This window comes from Nuphar pumila, chromosome 7 (assembly GCF_984573655.1).
Source record: "Nuphar pumila chromosome 7, dmNupPumi1.hap1.1, whole genome shotgun sequence".
In the NCBI taxonomy this organism is placed as follows: domain Eukaryota; kingdom Viridiplantae; phylum Streptophyta; class Magnoliopsida; order Nymphaeales; family Nymphaeaceae; genus Nuphar; species Nuphar pumila.
Window position 1 is genome coordinate 126,836,570 of NC_143255.1, and position 14,693 is coordinate 126,851,262.

The 14,693-nt window shown below is 36.1% G+C and overlaps 1 protein-coding gene across 6 annotated transcripts in view; it reads right to left on the reverse strand.

The window, feature by feature from the left end:
• Positions 1–2,098: 2,098 nt before the first annotated feature.
• The window catches only part of LOC149833417 (sister chromatid cohesion 1 protein 4-like), a 68,108-nt gene continuing 55,513 nt past the window's right edge, over positions 2,099–14,693 (reverse strand). For all 6 annotated transcript variants that reach the window (XM_090015107.1, XM_090015105.1, XM_090015110.1 and 3 more), the window contains exon 17: positions 2,099–2,437. In XM_090015107.1, the coding sequence (XP_089871233.1) occupies positions 2,339–2,437 (99 nt within the window). In that variant the 3' untranslated portion in view covers positions 2,099–2,338. The remainder of the gene's footprint in view (positions 2,438–14,693) is intronic.

Below are 14,693 nucleotides of genomic sequence, written 5' to 3' on the forward strand. Positions count from 1 at the left end.
TCGAACTCATGAGGATGATCCGCCTTACGATCGTTTAGTGCACTCTCCAACTCAGCTTGAAAATCGCCCTCAGCATCCGATCTAGCCACAGGACCCTGGGATACATCCACTTCCTGAGGATGTTCTACATTAACTTCAGCCTTAGGATTCTCATCCTCCCCTTTGTGAGATACCTTCATCTTCATCTTGCCCTTATCACTGCAGCTGACCGCATCTCCAGCCTTATCCATCCGGGTATTTAGGTCTGCAACAACAACAAAGTGAGTCAATGGATCACTCTTCTTTACCACTTAAGTCACCCTCCCTCTCTTTAGATCCTTTCGTGATGGGAGACAAGATTACGACCACAAACCCTTCAACTTTTTCTACATGTTCTTTTTTAAATATATGGGCTATTGTGAAACGACTAGCTACTGTTTGGCCAACTTTCTTTGCATTTTTTGTTGAGTATTTGAGCACATATTTTTAAGTTAACGAAATGTGTTTTTGTCATAAAAAATATGAGATACCCAAACTCTTGGCATTGAATGTGGGTCTCTCTTTATTCACATGTGATGTAGCTCTTTGTTTCATAATACAAAGGATGACCCAATTCATAATTTTTTTCTTTGGATTTTTCTGTTGTGCACTAACAGTAGAAGATGATCCGGGTGTGGACTCCTCCAACATAGTTTTCTCAATTGCATATTGTATTAAACCAATTAAGAATTTTCTACAATACCAAGATAGAATATAGGTAAACAAGCGGGAAATAGAGACATAGGACAAAACCTAAATCATTAAGAAAAAAAAAAACATTATTCCCGACATACCATGTTTATTATCAAGATCTGCAATATATAAACAACAAAACTAGATGATAGAAGCATACAAATCATCGAAACAGATGAAAAAAATGTGGTTCAAAAGTAATAATTGGTTAATCGTTAAATATGTGTTTACCGAAAAAAATTACTGTCAATGATCCCAAAATACTCGAGGATGAAATCTCGCCAGAATATTTGCCGAAAGTACTATAAAAAAAGTCATCATTAGAAAGCAGGTTGGGGACCACAAAAAAACCCTCAAAATTTATGTGAAAAGAGCATGGGGCGTAGTGTTCCGACTTTTATACTAAATTGTTTCAAACATAATTTTATGCGAACTTCGTGACATATGTGTGATGTTTTGAAGTTTAAGAGTAACATAAGTTTCGCACATAATTTTATAAAAACTTCGCCCGGTATGTGCAATGTTCCAAAGTTCGAGATTAACATGAAGCTCACATGATTTTAAGCAACCTTCATGATGTCAACAAAAAAAACACGTGTAAAACTCCTTTTAAGTGGGAGTTTGCGTTACCTGAGAAACGGAGCGATATATTACACGAGCTTCGCCTCACACATGCAAGGATATTTATGATTTTGAACATGAGGAGAATAGCAAAATTTTCAAGGCATTTCACATCATATTTGTAGTACAGTACGGTCATCTTTTATAATTAATTTTGGTCTTTTATATATATATATATATATATATATATATATATATATATATTGCTGGCCCCTCCCACAAAATTTCTGGTTATGCCCTTGTTGGCTGGTGTGCAAGGCCGCCTAACAGATTTCATATTGCCGAAGATGGTACTTAGTTTTGTCGAACAGAATGCCACCTCTATTTCTCTATCTTCTAACAACCGGAGTGGGATTCATGGTTACATCGCTTTCTTCCGTGCTGTGCTGTTATTTTACGAATTATGTCCCCAGCCTTTCGGTTTGCCTTCTCTTCTCCAAAGTGCCAGAGGATGAAGATGGTGTAAAGTTGGAACGGGATGCCTCCTTTTTGGACTGGATGATTTGTGTTCCTCTTCCATCAACTTAAGAAGGGGGGCATGATCCCCAAACTATTTTCATCGAAAAGAAGAAAAAAAAACAGTTTCCATTAATCAGGAGGCATGACACCAACAAATCCAACAAAAATTAAACAGGCGTGTCTTTTAAGAGAAGATTCTAGTAATTAGGATCAAATCCAACACAAAATAAACATATAATGGAACGACAGGTTTTCAACTATGTCGCTCTCTCACTACAAAGATACAAGTCCAAACATGAAACCAGGGTTTTCGCAGTAAAGAGACATACTTTTGCAAAAGAAACATGAATGTGTCAGATGAGAATGGCTTATTTTACATTCATATTTACATTGTGCAAGTTTAACGCAAATACAGCAGTGACCTCCTGGCACAATGTGTTGGCACAGAAATCAGAAAGAAAAGGGCAACATGTATATAATGGGAAAAATCAAAGTTACATTCGTGGAACAAATCACAGGATGTTACAGTGCAGTGAGGTTAGATGATTCAGAACTCAGACTTCATTAGCTTCAGTTTGGGCCCAACATCGATGCTATCAAACGGATGCTCCTGTTCCACATGAATATAGCCTCTGGTCTTCAAAACCTGCAGGAAGAGGAAACCATGGCTCATTACAGACCCACTTCAAAACCGCTCAAACGGATCTAATGCCTAAACCATGGTATAACAGGCCTAACATTAGACCAATTTCCATGAATAAATAAACATGCAAATGCTTGAAGGACAGAAATGGATTGGAGAGCTCACACAATGAGCTGAACAAAAATTTCTTGCATTTTTTTACACCTGTGTAACTATGCCAAGCCACGATTATCAACATCAAACTCCTTTCTCAGGTTTAAATTAAAGCATTAGGTGAAAGAAATATCAGATCAGCAGCTTTTGACATACTCCAGCGAAGTGACCCCAAAGTATGTAAACACCTTCAGTCCAACTACCCAATTATAGCCACTCACGAATGAGAAAGGAAAATTTTGGGGAACACCACCGAGGTTAGAATCCTCAGTAAGCTCCTTAAACACTTAAAATCCTCAGTTAGCTCATTTTTGAGGAAACCTCCGAACTCGCATGTCAAACTCATGAATAAATGACATTATAAACAACCCTGAAAGGAACCACATAAGTACTTTTTTGAAAAATGGGAAAGCACGTAAGTTATGTCACATAGGTATGATGTGGGTATGCAGGAGAGGGTACACAGCCATTTCTAAAAGGATATATATATATATATATATATATAGGAAAATGCATAGCTACTTTATGAATAGGTGCTTAACCCGTGCTTAATCACATTGACCATCCATCGCACGCGTGCGATGAACAGTCAGCGCGAAAAAGGGGTAAAAATTGCTAAAAACAGACTTTTTGTGCCAAATAAAGCTTTAGCAGCACATAAAAATACCGCTAAATGGTCCACAGGGATGCGCATTATTTCGAAATTGTTTTCTAGTGGAGTTTTTTTGAGCCGCTAAAGGTCCCAGCAGAACTGGGACCTTTAGTGGTGCTTTAAAAGCGCTGATAATGCCCTTCTCACCAATTTTTTTGTGTTTTTGAGCGTTTTTTGCATAAAAAAAAAGCTGAGCGCCCATCGTGCACACGTGATGGATGCTCAACAACATCAAGTAGGTGTTCAAGCACCTACATATCACTTTATATATATATATATATATATATATATATATATATATATATATATACACACACTACTAATGAGGCATGGAATATTAAGTAGAATTCGCCTTTCTCCAAGGAAATGGGTTTTTGCGCTTTTGCGTAAAAAAAGCTGAGCGCAGCAGCATCAAATAGGTGTTCAAGCACCTACGCATCACTATATATATATATATATATAGAGAGAGAGAGAGTAGATGCTTAATGATCCATGCTTAATGGGTTTCAGGTTTTTTGTTTTATTTTTAAATTCTGACCGTAGGGTCTTTAAAATTAGGTTAGCCACTTGGAACATAGGGTCTTTAACTGGAAAGATTGATATTTTATGTCTTCAAGAGACCAAATGGGTAGGTGAGAAAGCTAAAGTGATAGAACCTTGGGGATATAAGATTTGGTATACAGGAATAAATAGGAATAGGAATGGTGTAGGGATTGTTATGAGTCGTCAGTTTATAGATAATGTAGTTGAGGTCCGTAGGAAGGGTGATAAAATTTACTTATTAAATTAGTATTAGGTACGGATATTATTAATATTATTAGTGTTTATGCACCTCAAGTAGGTTTAGATGATTCCATTAAGCATCAATTTTGGGAAGATTTAGATGGAGTAGTACAAGGGATATCTTATGGAGAAAAATTTTTCATCGGCGGTGACCTTAATGGACATGTAGGCATTAGTAGGGATGGATTTGAGAGTATTCATGGAGGCTATGGTATAGCAGAAAGAAATGAAAGTGGAGAAAGGATTTTAGATTTTTGTTTGTCCTATGATATGATCTTAGCAAACACTTGGTTTAAGAATAGGGAGTCTCACCTAGTAACATTTAAAAGTGGGGTTAATACGAGTCAGATAGATTTTTTCCTACTTAGAAAGAGAGATAGGGGTTGTTGCATCGATTGTAAGGTTATACCGGGAGAAAGTGTAGCTACACAACATAGAGTCTTAATTTTAGATCTTAGAATTAGACAATGCCGCAAAAGGGATAGACATAAGATAGATCCTAGAATTAAGTGGTGGGCACTGAAATGAGCTAAACAAGAAATGTTTGTAGAGCAGGTAGTTAAGGAAGCTGATTGGTGTCTCGAGGAGGATTCAGAATCAATGTGGAATAAGATAGCGGGTGATATGAGAAAAGTGGCTAAGGAGGTATTGGGTGAGTCTAAAGGCGGTGCACCACTAGGTATAGGTAAGGATACATCATGGTGGAACGAGGATGTCAAATTAGCTATTAAGGTTAAAAGAGAGTGCTATAGAAATCTAAGTAAGAGTCGTGATAATGAGAATTTGGAGAAGTATATAATAGCAAAGAAGGAAGCTAAAAAAGTTGCTCGAAACGCGAGGGCTAAGGTATATAAGGAGGTTTATGACAAGTTGGATACCAAAGAAGGCGAGAAGGATATTTATAGAGTTGCAAAGATGAGAGATAGGAAATCGAAGGATTTGGGTATTGTTAGATGTATCAAAGATGAAACGCAAAGGGTTTTATTAAAAAATGAGGAGATTAAGGAGAGATGGAAAGATTATTTTGATAAGCTATTTAATGATAGTCATGCTCAAGATCTTGGAGACTTCTCCATTCCTTTTCATGAGATTAATCGTGACTTCATGCGCAAGATTCAAAAGAAAGAAATTGCAGAGGCTTTGAAGAAAATGAAATCAAGAAGGGCAGTTGGCCCAGATGGTATACCTATCGAGGCTTGGAAATGCTTGGGAGAGAAATGTTTAGAATGGTTGACAAATCTTTTTAACTTGATTTGGCGAACAAATAAGATAACTAATGAGTGGAGGAAGAATACTTTGGTGCCTTTATATAAGAATAAGGGTGATATACAAGATTGCACAAACTATCGTGGTATAAAACTCATGAGTCATACTATGAAACTTTGGGAGAGGGTGATTGAGTCTAGGTTGAGGAAGGTTGTCATGATATCGGAGAATCAATTTGGTTTTATGCCTGGAAGATCAACTATGGAAGCTATACATCTTCTTAGACAACTTATTGAAAGATATAGAAAGAAGAACAAAGATTTGCATATGGTTTTTATTGATTTAGAGAAGGCATACGATAGAGTACCTAGGGACGTTCTCTGGTGGACAATGATGAAGAAAGGTGTTTCTCTCAAGTACATTAGTATAATTAAAGATATGTATGAAGGAGTAGTAACCAATGTCCGCACTTGTGGAGGGGTGACAACCAATTTTCCGATAACGGTTGGGTTACATCAAGGATCTGCTTTAAGCCCTTTCCTATTTGCGATAGTGATGGATGAGCTTACAAGATCAATTCAAGAAAATGTACCGTGGTGTATGTTGTTTGTTGATGATATTGTTTTGATTGATGAGTCTAGAGCTGGGGTTAATGCTAAGTTAGAATTATGGAGACAGACATTGGAAGCTAGAGGTTTTAAGTTGAGTAAGAGTAAGACTGAATATATGGAATGTCGGTTTAGTAAGCAACGAAGTAGTGATGGGAGTGTAGTGAAGCTTGGTGAGCAAGAAATACCGGTGAATGATTATTTCAAATATTTGGGATCCATCATTCAAAAGTATGGAGAAATTGATCGAGATGTAAATCATAGGATAAAGGTTGGGTGGATGAAATGGAAAAGTGCAACTGGAGTGTTGTGCGATCGTAGAATGCCATTGTGGTTGAAGGGAAAGTTTTATAGGACGACTATTAGACCCGCTTTACTATATGGTACGGAATGTTGGGCTGCCAAGAGACATCATATTCAAAAAATGAGTGTAGCTGAGATGCGGATGCTTAGATGGATGTGTGGAAATACAATAAAAGACAAGATTCGGAACGAGGAGATACGTAAGAAGGTAGGTGTTGCACCCATTGAAAATAAGATGCGAGAGAATCGTTTACGGTGGTTTGGACATATTCGGCGAAGGCATAATGATGCTCCAGTTAGAAGGTTGGAGAAATGGGAAAATATATTAGTTAAAAGAGGTCGGGGTAGGCCTAGGAAGACTTGGATGGAGATGATAGGAAAGGATATGAATGCTTTGAACCTCACCGAGGACATGGCATTGGATAGAAATGATTGGAGGAAAAGGATTCATGTGGAAGACCCAAAATGAATTTCTTTTTTGGTTCATATATCGCTGACCCCAATTGTTTTGGGATGAAGGCGTAGTTGTTGTTGTTGTTGTTGTTTTAAATTCTGACCGTACAGATGTGATCTATGTACTTGATTTTATAGGGATCAGCTCTTGAAGTGCTTGATTCTGACAGGTGGGTGGCTTTTTATAAGGTTCGAAAAATCAACAGTCCAAAATCTTTGTAAATTTTCGAGGCTCCAAATATCACTTTTTCATCGAAAACACATGATCCAAGTGTGGACTCCTTGTAAATCGACCATGCCCAACATATTTATGGGGTTGGAACTGCGAAAAAAACAATGAAAGAGCAGAAAACCCATCAAGCACTTATCATTAAGCACCTCTCTCTCTCTCTCTCTCTCTCTCTCTCTCTCTATATATATATATATATATATATACACTACTAATGAAGGCATGGAACTATTGAGTAGAATTCGCCTTTCTCCTATATATTCTAAATCCCTTTGTAGATCGGACCCCATACATCTGATCTACAATGTTAGTTTAGTGGGAAATGGTTTTTTAATCATGTGATTGTGACATACAAGCAGGTTTCAAGGTTTTTTTTGGCACTTGGTGGGCTGTTGATTTTTGAAGTCCCTAAAAAACTTGCTTATCTGTTGCAAAAAGATTATTTGGGACCTATTTTCTATTAAACAAACTAATATAAACTACATTTGTAAGGTTAGATCCACACAAAAAATGCAAAAAGTTGAAAAAATGGCACTTTCTACTAGATTGTATATAAAAACGACTGTAGCAGATATATATATATATATATATATATATATATATATATATATATATATATATATATATATATATATATATATATAAACCCTCCCAAACCTCCCCAATGGACGTTTTATTGGATTTTTGGTGTTTTTTTTTTTTAACTCCGACCCTACAGGTGTGATTTATATGCTTGTTTTTATAGGAATCAGTTCTTGGAGCATTTGATTTCCATGCATGGATAGGTTTTTATAAGCTTCAAAATCAACGGTATACAATTTTCATGAACTTTTGAGGCTCCAAATACCGTTTTTTCTATCCAAAATTCATGATCCAAGTGTCGATTTATAATAAATCAATCATACTAAACACATCCGGACGGTCAGAATTTTGAAAAAAAACATTATATATATATATATATATATATATATATATATATATATATATATATATATATATATATATATATATATATATATATATATATAGGAATGAAAAGTTTGAAAACCTACCCATTAAAAAAAATGCCAAACCTACACACCACATATTTTATTGGATTTTTTTTTGTTTTTTTCAAAATTCCGACCATATATTTCTTTTTGGTTCATATCGCTGACCCCAATTGTTTTGGGATGAAGGCGTAGTTGTTGTTGTTGTTGTTGTTGTTGTTCAAAATTCCGACCATACAGATGTGATCTATATGCTTGTTTTTATAGGAATCAGTTCTTGGAGCATTTGATACCGATGCATGGATAGATTTTTATAAGTTTCAAAAATCAATGGCATACAATTTTCATAAATTTTTGAGGCTCCAAATACCATTTTTTCTATCCAAAATCCATGATCCAAGTGTCAGTTTCTAGTAAGTCAATCATGCTGAACACATCTGCACATCCGGAATTTTGAAAAAAACACCAAAAAAATTTCATTGGGAAAGTTTAGCATGAAACTTTGATGCAAGAGTCTAATCAGAGGCGAAGCCAGGAATTTAAACAAGGGTGGTCACAAACATATAGCAAAAAATACTAATAAATTATAATAATAATAATATGTTTCCTAAAAATCAAACAATTATTCTAAAATGTACTTTTTACAATTGACATCATCAATTTTTTATATTTGGAGAATAATTCATAATTGATTCATTGCTAATTGTAAAAAAAAATAGCAATTGACAAAAATCGTGAATCTCTCGTCTATGCTAATTGATATACAAATAAAAAAACAAAATCCTTAACATTCTAACCAAAATCAAGCATTCATTATTCATGGATTCATGCTTAATGTTAATTGAGAAAGAAAAACACATAAAAACCTTAAAACCATAATTAAACGTTCAAACAAAATTAGAAAAAAGCAAAACCCTAATTCATATAAACATCATAAATTATGGATTTATGGCGATTGATAAAACAATCCTTAACATTCTACTAAACACAAGCATTTGCGATTCATAGATTCATGCCTAGTGGTTGTTTTGAAAAACTCTAAAACTATAATCAAACATTTATGTTACTATGAAAAAAAACTAAATCAAAACCCTAAATCATAACAAAAATCATTCACATATATGCTAATTGAAAAAAAATAAAATCCCTAAAATTATAACCAAAATCAAGCATGCATTCACGGAATCATGTTTAATGTTGATTGAAAAAGAAACACGAAAATACCTAATTAAATAAACATTTCATTTCAAATACCAAAATGAAAAACTTAAATCCTAACAAAAATCATAGATTTAAGGGTTTGATAAGTGATAACTAAAATCAATCATTCCACTAATGGAATAATACTTAATGGTAATTGAAAAAAAAACACAAAAAAAACTAAACCCTAATAAAACTTTGACGTCATTTGAAAAAAAATCCAAAATCAATACCATAAGTCCTAAAACATTCATAGATTTATGCTAATTGAAAAAGAAAAGCAAAACCCTTGATATTTTAATCAAAATAAAGCATTCATTGCATGCCTAATCTTAATTAGAAAACACAAAAACCTTAAAATCCTAATTAAACATTCATGTTATATAAAAATAAAAACTAAAAAAAGACCTAAGCCCTAACAAACGTCATGAATTATGATTATTGAAAAAATAAATAAACACCTAAAATCAAAACCATGTAAAGCATTCATTCATGATTTATGGAATAATTTAAAAAAATACAAAAGGAAAGAAGAAGAAGATGACCCAATGGTCAGACACCAGGGGCATGCACCGGAAAGGCCCGCTGAATAGCAAACTCCGGCAAAGTTGAGAGAGAGAGAGAGGAATCGGGGTCAAGCAGGGGACACAAAAAAGAGGTTGGGGTGGGTGGTGCCCACCCTGAACCGATCTCTCATCAGAGTGGGCATTGACCCGACTTTCACTAGGTTAGGGTGGGTCCACCCTAACCTTAACCCCTTATTGGTGGGGTTTTCTAGTCTATGTGGGCAAGTGGTGGAAACTTACCCACCCCGGCCTCAATGTGGCTCCGCCACTAAGTCTAATCATATGCTTTCAACCATGAAGATCACATCTATATGGTCAAATTTGCCAAAAAAACATCTTACATACATATTTTGAAAGGGAGTCTCTCTCTCTCTCTCTCTCTCTCTCTCTCTCTCTCTCTCTCTCTCTCTCTCTCTCTCTATATATATATATATATATATATATATATATATATATATATATATATAAGAGGCACGAAACTATCGAGTATAAATCACCTTCTTTCAATAATTTTTAGATTTTTTCCGTAGATATGTGATCTACAAGGTTCGTTTAGTAGAAAATGAAGTTAATACTACTATCATTGATCTTTCGAAAATATCACAATAATATTGGCAAAATAGTACAATCAGTGTTGTGAAAAGCGTTGAGGCGTAGCGAGGCGCTCCACCAAAAATCTGAGGCGAGGCGTAAGCCTAAAAAAAAATTAACTTAAAAAAACTATAAAAATTATCTAAAATTATAAATAAATAAGAAATGCATTATTGATGAAGCACCAACCAACATAAAATAAAAAATCTCAAATAAATACGGAAAAAATATGAGATTAACATGTAAAAGTAACATTAATGCAACAATAGAGTACCTAGGGACGTTCTCTGGTGGACAATGATGAAGAAAGGTGTTTCCCTAAAGTACATTAGTATAATTAAAGATATGTATGAAGGAGTAGTAACCAATGTCCGCACTTGTGGAAGGGTGACAACCAATTTTCCGATAACGGTTGGGTTACATCAAGGATCTGCTTTAAGCCCTTTCCTATTTGCGATAGTGATGGATGAGCTTACGAGATCAATTCAAGAAAATGTACTGTGATGTATGTTGTTTGCTGATGATATTGTTTTGATTGATGAGTCTAGAGTTGGGGTTAATGCTAAGTTAGAATTATGGAGACAGACATTGGAAGCTAGAGGTTTTAAGTTGAGTAAGAGTAAGACTGAATATATGGAATGTCGGTTTAGTAAGCAACGAAATAGTGATGGGAGTGTAGTGAAGCTTGGTGAGCAAGAAATACCGGTGAATGATTATTTCAAATATTTGGGATCCATCATTCAAAAGTATGGAGAAATTGATGGAGATGTAAATCATAGGATAAAAGTTGGGTGGATGAAATGGAAAAGTGCAACTGGAGTGTTGTGCGATCGTAGAATGCCATTGCGGTTGAAGGGAAAGTTTTATAGGACGACTATTAGACCCGCTTTACTATATGGTACGGAATGTTGGGCTGCCAAGAGACATCATATTCAAAAAATGAGTGTAGCTGAGATGCGGATGCTTAGATGGATGTGTGGAAATACAATAAAAGACAAGATTCGGAACGAGGAGATACGTAAGAAGGTAGGTGTTGCACCCATTGAAAATAAGATGCGAGAGAATCGTTTACGGTGGTTTGGACATATTCGGCGAAGGCCTAATGATGCTCCAGTTAGAAGGTTGGAGAAATGGGAAAATATATTAGTTAAAAGAGGTCGGGGTAGGCCTAGGAAGACTTGGATGGAGATGATAGGAAAGGATATGAATGCTTTGAACCTCACCGAGGACATGGCATTGGATAGAAATGATTGGAGGAAAAGGATTCATGTGGAAGACCCAAAATGAATTTCTTTTTTGGTTCATATATCGCTGACCCCAATTGTTTTGGGATGAAGGCGTAGTTGTTGTTGTTGTTGTTGTTTGTATGTAAAAAACCATACTAGTTGGAGCATTGACATGGTAACTGACTTGGATTCTGGACTGAAAAATGGAGTGGATGCCCTGAGACACTTGTTGCGTAGATTGGGTAAGACTAAACGCAACCCTAGTTTGAGTGATGTTCAGTAAAGGTTTGAAATACTTAGATGTCACTATTTTCTTAACCAAGTGCTACTTGGAGAACGATGTGCACAGTCGTGCTTAGTGAAGGTGTGTGTGTACTGTTTGCAATATAGGTAACAAACGCAGGTATGTATGAAGGTCCTATGAAATGCTAAGAAATGCATATGGCGAATGCATTGTGTAAATAACCATATTAATCGGAGCATTGATAACAGTACTCTGGACTGAACAACGGAGTGGATGCACTTTGTTACTTGTTGCATAAAAACGAACCAGAACGCGCTACGCACCTTGCCGAGGACGATATCGAAGGTTTTGAGGGAGCGAATGCGACCGTGAGCGGCGTGAAGAATGGTGCTGCCCTTGAGGACGGTCTTGGCGAGATAGTGGACGCGCTTCGCAGGCTGAGGTTGAGTTCCCAATTCTTCCTCAGACACTGCCATATCTCTTCACTCAATGGAATTCATAAACGACCCAAAAGAAACAAAGGATACTGATTCTGTTTGTGGGAGCGATGAATCTGACGGGAAGATTAGAGAAAAGAAGATGGTGGTGGCTGGCGGGTCGCCGACGCCTTCTCAGCAGAGGAAAGAAGAGGTGGAAGAGGCAATGACCACCGGCGGGTGGTGGCCGGCAATGGCGGAGGACGAGAGGGGACGGAGAGGAGAGAGAAGGTTCGAGAGAGGGGACGGAGAGGAGAGAGAAGGTTCGAGAGAGGAGACAGAGTGGAGAGAGAAGGTTCGAGAGAGGCGCTTGTGTCTTTTTTAAAGACACAGGTTCTCTCGAACCTTCGAGCATACGGGTCCGGGTCCGAGCCGGACTCGGGTCCGAGCCCATCCGATTTTCAATTGTGCGCCTCACGGTGAGGCGCGCCTCGCCTCAAGGCGCATGAGGCGTACGCCTTGAGGGTTTTACGCCTTTTAAGTGCGCCTCAAGGCGAAAAGTCCCTCGCCTCGAGGCGAGGCGAGCCTTTTGAGCCTTGAAGCGCGTTTTAATAACACTGAGTACAATAGTTTCAAAATATCCCCATAAACGAAAATACCATAATAATATTGTGATTTTATCATGATATCTTCAAGATATTTTTGAAAAAAAAATATTTTATATATTTTAAGCCGAGATTTTGTATTTTTTGTTTCTTTGTACTATAAAAATTCTCAAACTTATTTCCTTATATTTTTGCAAGAAATATGATACAAAACCTATTATTTTCTTATTATTTTTTTATTTTTATTTTTAAAACTCCAAAGATTTTCCCAAGAAAACCCATTGATTGAAAATCTCTGAGAAAAAACCCCAGTTAGAAATTAGCTTGAATGATACAGGTGACTATGATTAGTACCAAATATAGGGCAAATAGCTTTGTATGTGTGCATGCATATGATAGCTCAATTTGAGCTTAGCAAAGCTGAATACAAGTTTGTTCAACCCCTCGATTCAAGCTCGAACAAGCCAAGATTGACCTGAGCTACCTATATAAGATCCATCTTCTAGGTTTCATTAATATGCTTCGTTACAAGTGCAATATTTTCGTTATGCTCTAATGTTTTTGAATAGGTCATTTCATCAAGATTTTTCAACATGCCATCAAACATGACAATCAGCACTTTATGTTCACCATGAATGAAATATAACCCCATGCTTTGGTACATCTGAGGTGTTCATACATCGCTCCTGATGTCCATGTATTCTGTTTATTTTCCTCCATAGTGCTGTTTCTATTTTCTTCTTAGCAACATTTGGTTACTCAAGACTTTTTATATCCTATGATTTTAAAAGTCAAGCAATAACTTTAGGATCTATGTCACATGGGTGCGGGTGCGGGTGCGACACGGGTGCGGCACAATTTTAAAAATTTTGGACACGGGGACTCGGCTATATATATATATATATATATATATATATATATATATATATATATATATATATATATTTAAAAATATATATATTTAAAAATATATATATATATATATCCAGTGTGTGCATATGTCTATATAAATTTTGGACTCGGCTCGTGACTCTTCCAAGTTGTCTCAGATCCTGAACTAACTGAGTTAAAATAGTAGTATAACTGTGTTAGAACCAAACTAGGCTGAGTTTATCATTGACTCAGCCGAGTCTTAGCTACCATGGGAATAAAACATCATCAAGGTATTAATTAAAAGCATTAACTAAAAGCATGTTCTGGTAAATGCATTAAATATCTTTTGCTAAAATTCATAACATTAATTAAAAGCATTAAAAGCTTTTAATTTTTCAAAGCTAGATTTGAAAAAGAGAGAGAGAGAGAGAGAGATCTCGGTGGATGAGAAAGTGTTGCTACTCGTGGATGAGAATTTATTAGCTTTTATAAGAGAGAGAACTTGGTGGATGAAAAGTGTTGGCACTCGTGGATGAGAATTTATTAGCTTTTAAGATTGAGAGAGAGAATTAAATGATAATATTTAAGAATAATTTTTTTTCTGGGCCTAATGTTTAAGACTCATGTTATATATATATATATATATATATATATATATATATATATATTTTTTTTTTTTTTTTAAATATATAAAAAGATCTTTTTTTTTATTTTTTTGTACTAAAAATGGACATTTTTGGACTCGGTCAACGTTGACCGAGTCCAAAATTAAGACGGACTCGGCCTGGACTCGTTGACCGAGTCCGACTCGGCGTTGACCGAGTCCAGGCCGTGTCCGAGGCCGCACCCGTGTCCGCACCCGTGTCGGGGCGTGTCGACTCGGGTGCGGCACCTCCCTAGCCGAGTCCGTGTGACATAGTTTAGGATCCTTTCCACTCAGCATTTGTTTCTATGTTTGACACAAGTGGGAAAGTGGTTGTGATTTCTGTTCGGTTACCATTGAAAAACTAAGCTAAGGACATGGCACCTCCTACCAATACTATAAAATATAAGGTGGATATTCCTCTATATACATATATATATATATATTGGTTTTATTCTCCAAGTAGAGACTGTATGTTGGTGGCAGAGTAGACAGAAAAAGCAGCAATTTGACGGAGAG